This window comes from Rhea americana, unplaced genomic scaffold, assembly GCF_003343005.1.
Source record: "Rhea americana isolate MKP2758 unplaced genomic scaffold, rheAme1 scaffold_250, whole genome shotgun sequence".
NCBI classification, from domain to species: Eukaryota; Metazoa; Chordata; class Aves; order Rheiformes; family Rheidae; genus Rhea; species Rhea americana.
Window position 1 is genome coordinate 1,168,440 of NW_028186369.1, and position 14,668 is coordinate 1,183,107.

At 51.3% G+C, this 14,668-nt stretch overlaps 1 protein-coding gene across 8 annotated transcripts in view; it reads right to left on the reverse strand.

The window, feature by feature from the left end:
• Positions 1 to 256: 256 nt before the first annotated feature.
• Positions 257 to 14,668, reverse strand: part of CAPN15 (calpain 15) — a 62,596-nt gene continuing 48,184 nt past the window's right edge. For 6 of the 8 annotated variants that reach the window (XM_085307038.1, XM_085307041.1, XM_085307043.1 and 3 more), the window contains 10 exons: positions 11,223 to 11,431; positions 10,788 to 10,971; positions 7,827 to 8,050; positions 6,520 to 6,645; positions 5,542 to 5,694; positions 4,439 to 4,600; positions 3,853 to 4,082; positions 3,476 to 3,636; positions 2,956 to 3,134; positions 257 to 2,609 (listed from right to left, as the gene is read on the reverse strand). In XM_085307038.1, coding sequence (XP_085163164.1) covers positions 2,432 to 2,609; positions 2,956 to 3,134; positions 3,476 to 3,636; positions 3,853 to 4,082; positions 4,439 to 4,600; positions 5,542 to 5,694; positions 6,520 to 6,645; positions 7,827 to 8,050; positions 10,788 to 10,971; positions 11,223 to 11,431 — 1,806 coding nt within the window. In that variant the 3' untranslated portion in view covers positions 257 to 2,431. The remainder of the gene's footprint in view (positions 2,610 to 2,955; positions 3,135 to 3,475; positions 3,637 to 3,852; positions 4,083 to 4,438; positions 4,601 to 5,541; positions 5,695 to 6,519; positions 6,646 to 7,826; positions 8,051 to 10,787; positions 10,972 to 11,222; positions 11,432 to 14,668) is intronic. The other 2 variants (XM_085307044.1, XM_085307046.1) reach the window with 2 other exon arrangements.

Below are 14,668 nucleotides of genomic sequence, written 5' to 3' on the forward strand. Positions count from 1 at the left end.
GAGGGAGAATTTCTTCACTGTGAGAGTGATGGAGCACTGGAACAGGTTGCCCAGCGAGGCTGTGGAGTCTCCTTCTTTGGAGCTATTCAAAGCCTGCCTGGATGTGATCTTGTCTAACATGCTCTAGGTGACCCTGCTTGAGCAGGGGGGTTGGACTAGATGATCTTCAGAGGTCCCCTCAAACCTCAACCATTCGGTGATTCTGTGATGGTGGTGCACCTGATCTCATATCCTCAAAGCACAGCAAATCCAGGCATTTTCAGTAAAAAACAAAACTTTATTTGGTCCATCAGAACCTGAGTTTGAAAACCATCATAATTTGTATCATACAGGGATTACTGATTTGATTTACATTTGATAAAATAGCCTATGTTTCTTAAGAGCTGGACAGTATGTACAGGGTTAAAAATTTTCACAGATCAAAGACAGAAAGAGAAAGAGAAAAAGCAAAGAACAAATCATCCCAAGGAGGAAGGAGCAGGGAAAAGAGAAAACAGATCAACAAATAAAAATACAGACAACGTGGCTGAGCAGCCCCTACCCAAGGGGCCAGGAAGGTCCCACGGCAGCGTGTGCCCCAGAGCACTTCTGCCCAGGCCTCTGCCCACCCCTCATCTCTTCATGGACTGGGAAGAGATGAACTCAGGTGGGCAAACTCCAAACCTAGCAGATCCCCATKCCCAGGGCCTGGGGTTCTCAGCGTGCCCAGAGGTGGCCACCATCACAGGCAGTGGGATGCAGAATGCACTCCAGCCTGCATCAAAACCAGGAGCCTGGCCATTAGCAGGGCTCAACATCTCCCATCACCCCCTGGAGCTGCAGATCCTCACAACCTAGGAAAGCTAGTAGTAACACTAGCAGACCTTCTCCCCCCTGCCCAGCACACACACAGACACACACACACACTCATACACTCACTCCCTCACTCTTTAACCAAACTGGAGAGCCATGATGCCCAGAAAACACCAGGGAAAAGCCTCAGGGCAGCATGAGATTGCCTGTTGACATCTGATGCCTTTACACTGCTGCTTGCTTACAGGGCACAGCCCCTGCCATGGAGTATCCAGTGGGCCTCAATTATGCCAAAAGGTCCCTGCAAGTCTGCCTTTCCCAGCTGGCTTCCAAGGAACTTTGCTTCTAAAGCATGGGGCTAACTGCTGCCCTCACCGCTGCATGTAGCAACTAAGCAACCTGCTGGGAGCTGCGCCTCTACCACTGGGTCTGTACCTGCTGCCCTGTACCCTGCTGCCCTCCATCTCCTGCTGGGCACTGCAAAACTGCTAATGTTCAACCCTTGCTTTCATGGGGCACGGGGCTAGCCTGGTGAGGTCACAGCAGGGCAGTGCCCAGGGCCGGGGAGCCAAGCCCTGGCTCAGGACTCATGGCTTCTCTTCAGGCACTGCTTTCAGGGGCTGCCATTGCATAGTAACACTTGTGTGATGAGTTGAGGGGGCCCCTGTTGCCACAGAACAGTGATGTGTCTCCTCCCTCCAAGGATGCAGACAACCTACCCTTGCTCCCCACTGCAGAGCACAGGCAGAGAACTGGACCTGTTCATTTTGCTCCAAGATGTGAAAACCATCAGCAGTGAATTTTTAAGCATCTTCTTCTTGACCCCAACCATTGCCCTTCTGTCCTTACTCCACAGGTAGGGGTAGCCTTGTCTCCTGGGGCCAGGCAAGATGCCAGAGGAGGTCTGGGAAATGCAGCAACTCCACACCATGAACAGTAAGCAATGGTGGCACAAGGGTAGGGCGACCACAGCACATCCCATGCCTGCGTGGTCATTTGAGTCAGCAGCCTCTGTTGCTCAGCAAAGGTACCTTGATGCCAGTCTCCCATTCATTCCTCACAGCAGACAACAGGGGAAAAAGACAGCAGGAAGGGCCCAACAGGCAGACGGAGGATCACATAGATGGACAGACTTGAGAGGTATATACTTTTGCTTTTTTTGCAGCGCCAGGGCCCTGGCGCCATGGGAGGGGGCAGAGTCCTGAGCATGATGCCTGGGACAGGGGTTGACAGCAACCTCCAACCCCCTCCCTCTCCTGCAGTCCCCTGATACTGCTCTGCATGCCAGGGGCAAGGCAGAGGGCACCAGACCCCAGGGCAAGTTTGGGGGAGGTGGGATCCTGAGATAACCACAGGCCAGGCCGTTCCCTCATCCCTTTGCACACCCCCCCTAGCGGCTCCTCATAAAGTGCGTGAATTGGTGTAGGGGGAGGCAGGGGTTGCCGGGGAGGGGGCGGTGAGCAGAGCTGGCCCTGGCCCCTGAGAACTTGCCCCCAGCCCCGTGAGCACAGGGCAAAGTGCTTGGCATGACACTCCAACTCGGCCCTGCGGCTCAGTGCTGACAGTTCAGGGGGCGACCATGGGCCAGAGGCTCTGTGAAAATAAAGAGGGAGAGGAGTGAGGTTGAGGAGGCGTTTTGTCATAGTGGCCGGGGACCATGGAGCCCGGCGACTTCAGGTGTGAGCAGGGGATTATGGGTCCCTTTCGTGGACATCCAGTCATTGAGGAAGGCCTGGGCGGCTTTGCGGTGTACCAGACGGTGGGTGATGGAGAAGCCAGCATTACCCTCCAGCTGGGAAAGGATCACCAACACCTGCCTGCAAGGAAAGTGCCAAGCTCAGGGCTGGCCAGCTGCCCAGCTTGGCAAAGCAATATGCTGTGCCCATGCCAGGCGTAAAGGCTTGCTGCCTGCCTTAACCCCTACCACGGCAATCCCATACCCTGCTTGGCTCGGCCAAGCACCCATCCTTCATGCCAGTGCTGTGCCTGGCTCTGCCCACCCATTGCCCACCCTGCAAATGTTTGCCCACACCACCCCATAAACCCCATACCCTGTCTTGTTCCAATCTTTTCACCATCCCTCAGTGACAACAGCACACACACCTGCCTTCCTCATGCAGCTCTGCACCAACTCCAACCCTCCCACCCTTGCCTACCCCTGACCTGTGCAGGGGGGGAACGCTGTCTTGGGTTTTGAGGCTGCCACGTGTGGATACGACGTTGAAGCTGTCAGTGCAGTCACACTGGACGTGCAGGTAGGATTTGGGGTGCCGGTTCTCCACCACCACAATGAGCCCTGCCCAGCCATGGGTCAGGTAGTAGCATGTCATCCCCTCGCGACCCTGAGGCAAATAACCCAGTCAGGTGTCTGAACCCTGCGGATACCCATGTCTCTGAGTTTCAGCCTCTGAATCGGCATCTTTCATCTCCCAGCCAAGCACTGCCACCCTGTGCCCACCCATCTGGCTGAGGTACTCGATGCTGACCCACATAGAGAAGGGGTGGGCACCCATGGGGCAGGAAAGGATTGGACTCCAGAGCTGCCGCAGGAACTTCCTGATTATTACCAGGGACTCTGACAACATGGTAGAGGGCAGTGTACTGGCTTCTGCTGGCACCTTTGCCCCCTCCCCTCTGCAGCCATGACCTGCACCATCCCCTGCCATGTGCCACCCTCACTCACCTCGTGCCGCTCGCCTTTGTTTTCAGTCAGCAGGATGATGGCATCTGCCAATGTGGTGGGCTGTGCCTCTACCTGCTCCACCATCACCAGGCGGGAGCTGTAGATGGCCAGGATATAGCTGGAATAATCAGTGGCCTGCCGGCTGCTAGTGGGACTGGATGCTGTGGAGATGACACAGTACACACGGGGGTATTCAGTAAGACTATCCCAGAGCTCATCTCTCCCTGGGAGCCCAGCTGGGTTGCTATACACGCAGGTAACCCACAACCCAGTAGGGCCCCCACAGCAACAGCTGGGGGGCTTCATCATTTCTGCCTCCCCCAACATCTTGGTTGGTGAGGGTAGCCCAGTTCCAACACAGCCCCAGCACCCCTTACCTTGGGCTGCAGTAGGGCCTGCCAGGGCAGCGCTCCAGTGGTTGAAGGCACAGCACACGACAGCATACTCGCCCGGCTCCAGCATGACATCACAGTTGACAAACTTCTTGACGGCTCGTTTGCTGTGAGCCATCAGCCGGCCCAGGCTCAGCTTGTTCCCACTGGTAAAGGTAGCACGAAAAACCATGATGCACAGATCCAGCAAATGACTGTCCACTGTGTCCGATCGCCTGCAACAAGAGAAGGAGGGTCACACCTCACCTGAGCATCTCCCAGCAGAGCACAAGGACTGCAACCCACTCTGGGAAGGATGACCAATCTAGAAAAACAGTCCTCCCACTGGGCCTGGATAGATTCCCTGAATATCCTGCCCCATGAACCAGTGCCTGGTCAGGGCTGGGGTTTCAGCTGTGATCACCCTAGCCCTGAAACATGAGGGGCCATGAGAATCAGTGAAGAAACACCAAGGGAGGCATCCCCAAGCTTTGAAACCCCGTGAGATGGCACGTGTAGTGAAATCAGGGTAAAACAAATTTCTCCTCAATTTTGGTTCGCTGCTTTCAGCCCTCGTGGCTGCCCAACTCACCTGCTGCCCTCCTGGAAGAGGGCAAACTCCAGTGCAGCACGCTCCAAAACTGTCAGCGATGTCACTGTCACCGGCCCGTTGGCCTTGTTGGGGAACATGCCCTGGACACGCACTTCATGCCAGTCCGAATGGAGCTTGCAGATATCCACAGAGTCAAAATACCTGCGGGAAATCTAGGTTCAGCAGGCCCTGTAAGGTCCTCTGCAGGTGCACTGCTCTGCCCTCATGCCCCAACCCACTGTGCCTCACACAGCTGGAAAGAGGCAGGCACTAGAAGCTCCACATGCCCCTCTGGAGATGTCTAGCTCATTGTGCCCCATCTTTGCCCTCATGCCCAATTTTCTTTCCCAGCCCAGAGACTCTGGGCTCAGACAACAGGTCAGTTTCCACACCACTAAGATGTGACCTACAGAAGGGTAGTGCTTGCTTTCCAGATGGGACAAGAGCACTCTGATAAGGTGAGAGTGACAGGAGAGGGGGCAAAGCTGAAGGGGTGAAGGGAGGGAGAGCAGTGCCCTTGGGAGGGCTCTCTGCAAAGCTCTGCACCCACCTGGGCCCAGGGTCCTCAGACAGGCAAGGAAACAGGCACTGCCAGGAGATGCAGCAGCTGCTGCACCCACTAGGTGGCATGGCCCTGCCACACTGGGTGAACAGCCCTGCCAGTGTCAGGCTGGGCCAGTAGCAGCCCTGCTTTATCCTCCTTGAAAGGGAGCAGGAGCCTTAGTCCCCCCACACTGTCTCATAGTCCAGCAGAGGCTTCAACTCAGAAGTGCCACTGATCTCTGATCCTGGCACAAGCCAGTTTGGCTGCACTGTGGAAGGCAGTGCCCATCTGCCACTGAATATGTGGGCACAGTCAGCACATCAGGCCATGGAGGCCAGAGTCCTTCCTTGTAAGGATTTCTCCATCCTCTCTCCTCTGAGTGAAGGAGTTCCCATGGCCCAATACAAAACAGCCCTTGAGGCAATTTCCTCACATAGTCTCCACCCATTCTTTCTGCTCTTCAATCCCCATGTCATGCTGCCTTGCTCGCACTCCCAAGCCCAGGATCTGCCCCTTCAGTGGAGGCCTGGGTATCTCTGCCTCCTAGGCACTACCGTACTTAATGAAATCGCTGTACTCCATCCAGAAGACCCCTTCGCTGCTGCCATGGGGCATCAGGTCATGACGCAAGGTGGCAGGCCAGTGGGGCCACTCATCAGACCAGCTGCCGTTCCAGGAGAAGCGGCCCCAAGGGTTTCGGAGCCGTAATAACCTGGGGGAAGGGGAACAAGGGTTTCAGAGGCCCAGGGCAAGGGAGGACACAAGGGTGATCGCCTCTCAAATGCTCATCCCTCTTCACAAACTCAGCCACTTAGTCTGGCCACCCCCAAGGAGGTCATTATACAACCTTCTACCCATCTGGCCTGCCCCTGACTTCCAGAGCCTTCAGAGCATCCCAAATCAAATTTTCCATCCCTCCTCTGCAACAAGCCTCAAAGAACTATGTCCTGCAGTTCTCTTTGGATCTGCTGCAGCTCATCCCACCATTCCGTGCCCAGAATGGCCTCCAGTCAGGCACTGTGGGGAGGGGCTGGTGAGCAAATGCTCAGAGAGTAGCACGAGCCCCCATGTGACATAGCTAAAAATGGCCCTTCATACAGGCACCCAAGTCATTGGGATAACACTCATTTCTATCTCCTCCAACCCACAAAGATGCAAAGGATGTCCTGAGAAAATCATACTGAAAGAACTTGACTCAATTCTCTGTGTCATGCCGCCCATTGATGGGAAGAGTGTGCAAACAATACAGCACAAACCTCAAAGATCAGAGAGAGTCACCTAGAGCACAGCAGAGCAGCCTAGGACATGGGCTCAGTGTCACACAAAGCTGACTTGTATGACAGCAACATTTATGTGACACCATGAGATGGAAAAGCAGTCCTTGCTGACCGTAAGGATGGGACATATGAGAGTCCTCAAGGTCTTGTCCAGCATGCTCACCCCTTGCATTCTCCTTTATCTGTCTCAAGGGTTTCTGCTCAGGTTATATTGTTAGGAATGTTTGCTGTAGTATGCCAGCCTCTACCATCTAACTCACCTGAAGCCTTGGACATCCCGAACATCCAGGATGGAGTAGGCATGCCGTGGACGGAGTCCCATACTCTCGTAGGCCACGTCATCCACCTTCATATTTCCTCCACCACAGGATGCACCCATGAGGAATCTGCACAGGGGACAGCAAAATGCTTAGGGTCCTGCAGCGCCTGCCACCAGAGGAAGTTGGTCCCCACAACTTGAGACATGGGGCAGACTTTCCCCTGGCAGTATGCTCTGTACTCCCTCTCTGCAACGCCACTGCAACCCTCCCCAGAGCAGCACCCTGACCCCAATAGTTGGAKCTCTGCCTAGGCAGCAAGCTTTCTTTAGCCCACCACTCAGTTATGTGCTCAGGTCCAGGCTCCATGGAGAGTTTCACCAAGCAGTGCTCTCAGATCAGCGGACTTGATTTTCTTCTAACAGCAGATGGACAAAGCAAAGCTGTCCTCATCCTTCTGTCAAGGCATCCCATCTCTTCCTGCTTGTTCTTCCCACATGCACAGTGGGGCTTTCCCCCCAACCTCACTCATTTTCTGTCAGGCCCCAAGGTACTGCCAAGCGTGTCTTGATGGCTGGTAGGGCTCAGGCCAAATTGAAATGGCAAATGGTGTGACTGCCTTCACTTTTCAGGGAGCAGGCCCCGTCTGTGGGAGTGAGGACATAGACCACTCAGGGTTGGAAGTCTGCACCACCCAAACTTGTGCTGGGATAGATTAGCCTCCCATGTGGCAGAACCACAGTCATGGCCCAGTACCGCAGGGTAGTAGGAGCTACCCTGCTTTTAGCTATCACAACAAAAATCACTCTGATTTTCATTGTGCAGAGCCTAGGAACCTAACTTCCCTCCCATTCTTCCTAGTGATTGAGTCTCCCAGCGATAAGACTTGCTTTTGTCTCCTATAGACTGGACTAATCACGCCTAGGCATGGCCAAAGATGTCACTTATAGGTAGGAAACATGTGCAGAGTAAAGCCCTTATTAATACAGGAAATATGGAAAAAAAACTCAAAGCAAAACAAGTGAGTTTAATACTAGCCACTTCAAAACCTCTGTAAGACAGCAGCAAACATGCATAGCGAAATCCACTAGGATTTTAATTTCATATGAAAATCAAATAAAGGAGAAATCATTTCTTAGAGCTTAGAGGGGGGTTCTATCAACACTTTTAGATGGATGGTGGACTACATCCTGGGTCAACACAGTAGCCCCGCTCCTCTCGGTCTCTACAAATGAGTGGCCACCCTTGCCCCCTTCTTTGAGTATCCATGCTCCTGACAGCTAACATGACGTCCTCCTGCCTCGTCTTACCCAGCCTCCTTAGAACTCAGCATTTTGGCCCAGATGAGGTCAGTGTCAATGGGCTCCTCGCGAGGGTTAGTGGAGCTGACCTGCAGCATCAGGCTTTCGCAGGGGGCACCAGTTAGTGTAGCCAGGCCTTCAATAGCACGCCCCGCCTGGAGGGCAAAGTACGAACCATGAAGCTTGGCCAGTGCCTTCTCAATGAGGGCTACCCATAACTGCTTCCTCTGGGCCTGGGGAAAGAGATAGAAACATGTCACAAGCCACCCTGGGTCACGTGATGGAAAAACAAATGGACCACATGCAGAAAAGGCAAAGCCCTGCTTACCTGCTATCTGCCAGCCTTCACATTTTGAAGGGAGATAGAGTGATGGGAACAGCAACATCAAGCTACCAGGAGCTTGCTCACATACGACCAAAAATTTTTTTTTTAATCTAATAAGCTAATAGCCCCTTTCTTTCCACAACAATCTGGATTCAAAAATATTTAGTAACAGAAGGGGCTATCAGGCACATCTGGACACTTGGCTTTTACTCATACGTCGCTGCAAATAAAAACCAACACATCTACAGAAGAGGAGACTGTCTAGAGCATATTTTGCACTGGAACCATTTAGATTTCACACACAATGAAGAGGTTGTTTCAAAGACAAGGAAATGAAGCTCCAAAACCTCAGAGGCACACTGGCAAACTTCTCCACTCCCAGTACAGGGACAATGGCAAGGTATAATTAGAAGCTGCTTATTTCGCAGGTTGAAAATCTCCCCGGAGTAACTTTGCTCTGGTGCCAGGCTACTGGTATAGCTAGGTGATTGTGTGTTCATAAAGAGATGTACAGGCTGCGTTAATGCAYCCGGAGGGTTACAAAGCCTACCACCAGGGTGTCCCAGTCACTGTTACAGGTTCTCAGCCTCCTATGCTGTCCTGAGCATGTTCCGATCTGGGAGGAAACACCTCCATTCCAGCCCCTACCTGCCATGAGGAAGCGAAGAGATTGATCCAGAAGGTTGCAAGTGTACAAGCACAGAGGCCACAGAAACATTTGTTAGCCTCKGCATCCCGAGTAAATCAGTTCCAGCTGGAGATCCTCCAAAACCCAGTGCTTGGAGGGTAGCAAGGGAAAATCACTGGTACACAGGTAACTTTGTGTGATTCACAGCTGACCGTCTGGAGTCGGGAGACGAAAAGGGGGCAATGAAGATTTCTTTGTGATAGATGAAGGAAGCTTTTCTTTGATCTGTTTTTGAGTTCCTCACACAACAAAATCCATGTAGTTTATTTTCATCCGAGATTCAGCTAGAGAGCTGTGACAAAACCCTGGTTTTATTTTTAAAACTCTCTGGTTTTCCTTTTTACCTTCCACATTCAGCCAGATACCTAAACACTCAGCAGCAAAATTTCTTCAAGATTCAGATGCATCTGGATCAAAGGCAAAGCAAGCCTAGCTCATGTGAAAATCTTCAATCTTCAAAACATATAAACTTGGAAATTTGTACGAGAGAAAGAATGGATGAAGAAGGAAAAACAAACAAACAAAAGAAACCCCAAGAGGTAAATCTTATGCTGAAAATAAAGAATTTAATCTGAGTAGGTCTTCTCTGTCCATCATGAGACAAAACATAGACATAGACTCCTTTTTCGTCCCCTCTCCAATGTTTCTCTTTAATAGGACCCACTTCCAGGAGCAAATGACTTTGACACACTCGACTCTCCTGTATCCCTTGGGGGATCATCCACTTTGTAGAGAAACTGGCTAGGCAGTCCAGCTTTGGCAATTGTATATCTGTGTTTGAACAGTGTGAAGCCCCTGCCTGGACCAAAGTAGTCTGCAGAGAGCCTACAGAGGTTAAGCAGGGCACAGGAGCTGATGCTGCCAACTATGCTGAACAGACTCTGCCACCCCATGCCCAGAGAAGCCTGCTAGCTCTCATTCAATTAACTACTGCGCCAGGTTTGGGCTACCTCCATGCAGCGAAGAGCACAGGCTACTAAGTCCACTCAGGTCAGCGGTTCTGCAAGCTGTATCCATACTAAGGTTTTCCTAGTATTTGAGTTAACCCTTGGTCCCCATCTCCCCAGAGCTCTGTCCTCACTGCGTAAACACATCTACAGCTCAAGCATGATGTAGCTCTTGGGCAGTGTGTATATTTTAAAACTGAGAATTTTGATTTGCAGAACACAGTCAAACCCAAAGAGAAGTCCAGTGTTCCCAGGTCCCTGTCTCTCCTCCTGACTGTGGCACTTCAGTTTGTTTGGCAGATTCTGCTGTCTGATTTTCAGTAATGACGTTCTTGGTCTCTTTCATGGAAATGATCCAGGCAAGTACCTCTGGGCCTGGCAGGCAGGGCAGGGCATAATGCACAGTGATGTCCCAAAGTGGCTGAAGGAGCTTCTTTAATCCTAGCAGATGCCACCTGAGTGTGCTCAGAGCAACCAGGCACTGGCTCAAAATAGGCTGATTTATAGTGCAATCAATTCCCTCTCTGTGGTCCCTCCCTGACAAAGCCAAGATGCCAGATCTCCCTGCAGAGGAAAGAAATAGCTTTCACTTAGCCTCCCTCTGTACAAAAAATACTCAAGTAAAATACTTCCTTTTCCTTTTGCTGTGAAGAATAAAGATGGCTTCCCTTGCAGACCTGCGATGTGGGGAGAGGAGGCGGGGAAAGATGACTGTAAAAGAACTCTCTTGCAGTCTGGAAAATGACAAGAGAGGCCTGAATGGATTTATACCACGGTCTCAAAGAGCTCAGTCAATCTGAACACCCAGCAGAAAACAGGGTCACAAGTTGCATATGCCTCATCAGCCTTCCCTGATGTAGCCTAGAGTAAGGGCTCCCTGTGAACCACAACAGTACCTCTTCTACAGCATCTGTTAGTCCTCTCTTGGGACACCTGGAGATGAGATGGTCCCATGCCCTTGGGGCCCACCCCTTCGCAGTACCCCCTTTTTCCCCCACTGGGATGCTGACCTGAGAGAAGAGGAGGTATCCACACTCATCACAAGGCAACATGTCATCCACCAGCACGGTGGTCCATGTGCCATCCTTGCACAGTCGCACCTGGTAGGCACCCTCAGGGCACAGCATCCGTGTGATCATCACCCTCTCCACTAACTCCGGCCGCTCTGCCAGCACTGCCAGGGCACTCAGAAACCTGATAAGATGGAGACTCTGTGAGCAAGGCATGAGAGGGCAGGACACGAGAGCTGGGGCTGTCCAGCTGAGCAGCACAGGGGCCTGGGATCCATGGTGGTTTGGTAAGGGGTAGGATATAGGATGTGATGTACAGTTGAGTGAATAAATGGGCTTTGGTTGGGCTCAGTGGTACAATTTGGTACTGGATGRTGGGTGGGTGGAGAAGGGGGGAGGTGCAGGAGGGTGTCAGTCCAGCTCTCTCCCTCTTACCAGCAGTTTCCCAGCAGTCCCTGTAGGATGTCTGAGGGCCTGGGTGTCCGAAACACTGACCACTTCACCGATCGGTCTTTGAAGATGCTACAGTTGATTTCGTGGGGTCGCAGCCACTGTTTCACCCTCTGCTGGACACTGTCACCTTCCGGGAATCCCACAGACTTGGGCCCAGGGTGGAAACTATCATCTACAAAATTGACTTTGTTCTGCAAGAGCAAAAGGCAACAACAGCATCAGTATGCAGCTGTGTGGCATACTCCGCAGGTCCTCTTGGGATGGGGTCAGCTTGGAAAGCCTGTCCCACTCTACCCCTGGAAAGGAGACCAGAGCCCCTGGTCTGCTCATGTTTGGCTCAGGAAGCCCCTTCTGATGCCATGATTGATAGCATGACTTGAGGCCAGCATGAGGCTAGGTGTCTGCTGAAAATGTCACAGGCCAAAGTAGACTGTGCCCAGATGAATTTTGTAAAGCAGGTCCAACATTTGGCCATGCCACTATTGTGCTTTCCATGAGCAGGTTCACCTCTCTGGGTACCAGGCTCCTGACTGCAACATGGATCTTCTTTCTTCCTTTTTACAGTAGTCTCCCCAGGCAGGAAGCATCTTGCACTTCGCCCTGGTGCTAAAAGCTGGACTGTGGGGGACCTTGGCTGTCTCTGTAACTGGGAAAGTGTACAGGAACAGCAAGCCTGTGAAGAAGCATTTGGCAACAAAACTCTCCTCAATTAGAGCCCTGTCATAGGGGTTGAGCCATGCAGGGCAGCCCCAGGCTCTGCTGCATCAATTCACAGCATAGCCCTGCTCTAGAGAGGGGAGGTTGTAATGCAGGTCTCTGTGACTCTTTCAAGGCAGATTTGTGGAGGATGTCAGAAGCACCTTTTGCAAATGGATTCAATCTGACCACAAATAGGCAAACGATTCTGGAATAAGGACATTCTGAGTCCACCTGCAATAACTACTGCACATTAAATAAAATAGGATTGAATGAAGGACAGATAATCCTGTAAGTATTAGCCACAGATTTAGGATGGAAGCACAAAACTTCACCAAGGGGAGAAGGACTACTTATTCAGACAGTTTAACATAGGGTGAAATAAGAACCAGGATTATTTTTATTGCCATTAATTAGATGAAATCATTTTTTTTTTCATCAAAAGCCACCTCTGATTTAAATTAGCTTTTATATACACCAAACTAGTATTTGTCTTTTTCTTTTGTTACAGTCCTAACTCACTGATTTAAATGTTTTCTATGTGGCTCTTCAATCAGCAATTTCAGTTTACATTTTGAAAAAAGGAGTTTTTCTGCTAATAAATGCTATCATTCAAATACTGACACAGGCCAAAAAGGACAAGCGGCAGAGTCCTACTGGCTTTCTCAAGGAGGGCATTTGTTCCATGCTTGTGGGTGCAGATGATGAGCAAACTGCTTCTGCTGCGTTTGCAAAATACCCCTTCTTGCGACATCTTGGCCTTGCATAGTCACCTCTTGGGGAACAGACTAGGGTTCTCCAGGAACTCCCTGTGCAGGGCTGTATGGACACACAACAAGATTACAGTTCTTGAGTCAGGGACTTTAGGGCATCCTGAGCTTTCTGTCTCCTTTGGAATTACTGTGGCGCTCTTCCAAAAGGCAGAGATGGAGGAGAGCCTTCTGCCTTCCTGAGACCACGGCCAGGATCCAACCAGTCCCTGTCCCGAGCTAGGACAGCGCTGAGCAGGACTGTGCAAGCTTAGATGGGCACCTACACCAGGCACCACAACAGTTATCTGAACACAGCTCCTTCTCTCTCCAGCTTGCATAGGACACCAGGCTCAGCAGGAGCCTAAGCCCATTACAGTCTTTGTAAAGAACAGTCTGAATACTGCCCTCAGTGGCTTCCCTAGGGGCTAAATTCCCCCCCATATTTGAGAGTACACACTGGGGCACAGACTGGGAGAAAGGTTGTCCAAGTGTCCCCAGCACAGCAATGTACAGCTTAGAACCTCTGAGCGGCCCTCATGGCTTCAGGCACAAATGGCATATCACCTCCAAACTCCACCAAGCCCTGTTTCAGTGACAGATTTGGGAGCACAGGTGGGACAGGACACTGACAGCTCCACTGAAGAAACCATCTTGGGGTAGGTTGCTCCACCTTTACAAAAGCCACACAATTAAAGCAACTATGCAATTAGCAATGAGTGCCTGCCTAGAATACCCCTTTCCTCCAGCTCTCACAGAGATCAGAGCTCACATATGTGTGTGGCATGCTGTCAAGATGGGCCTGGTCCAGCCCAGACAGGTCTGCAAGGCCAGGGTCCCAGCAAAGAGCAACACAAGCCTGCTGACATGCTGATCCGTCAACGCTGACAACAGAAAGGCAATAAGAGAGTACCAGTGCAGTTCCCCAGCAGTGATGGGAAATGCTGCCCAATAAGCTAATCAGGCTTATACCATGATGTTTCCTTTCGCATATTAATGCTTTACAGAAGTGGTCAATATCAATATACCTGTGAGATGCACCACAAGAGCTGCAGGGGCAATGTCAGAGCCGGAGAAGAGTTTGTAGCAGCTAACTCTGCTTGTTCCCAGGCTGCTGAGCTGGCCAGGGCCAAGCAGTGATCTGGAGCACTGCCTTCCTTGGCTTCACAAGCACAGGCACAGCTTTGCCAGACAGCCAGTCAATCCCCAGAGTGTAGCAACGAGCCTGCTCATGGATAGAGCCAGAGAAGAAGCCCTGCTCCACAGTACTTCCCCTAYGAGATAGGCTGCTGCATAGAGTTCAGGGCATAAGGCATACAGAGAAAACAGAATGAGGATTCCACCAGCCTGACACTTTCCTCCAAGGGAAGCCTGAGTTGCACAGTGCCTGAGAAATAGCAACCAAAAGGTAGCTTTAAGGCTGCTCAAAAGCACGGCTAGCTATTTTCAGCCACAACTGGGCATTCACAAACACAAAAACAGAAGACTGAAAAGCTCCAAGACAGATAAACAGTGCCTTCAGCTCAGGACTTGGGAGGCCTTAAAAACCCCAGGCTCTCACAAGAACTGTTGCTTCCCTAGATTTCCCACACCTATAGACATCAAAGGTGCTGCCCACAAACAGCAGTGCCACTAGCAAACCTGGATATGCCCTTTCCCAGACTTCCTCATCCTTGGACAGAGAGTAAGCTAGATTGATCGCCTTAAGAAGCCCCCTTCACCATAAAGGTTATCTCCGCCAATTTAAAATATCACTATGTTTCAGAGTTAGCACTAAGCCTTCCTCACACTTGTACACGGACTAAGCTGGAGGGATCACCTTGGAAAGTCCCCTTTACCCTGCAGATTATTTCACACCAATTTAACATATCATTATGCTTCAGCATTAACACCCAGCAGCCAGCTGTTGCAGGGGAAGATTTTCTCTATCCTAAGGCTCAAAGAGATAGAAGGCAGCTTGTTTGTGTGAAGTGATATTTGATA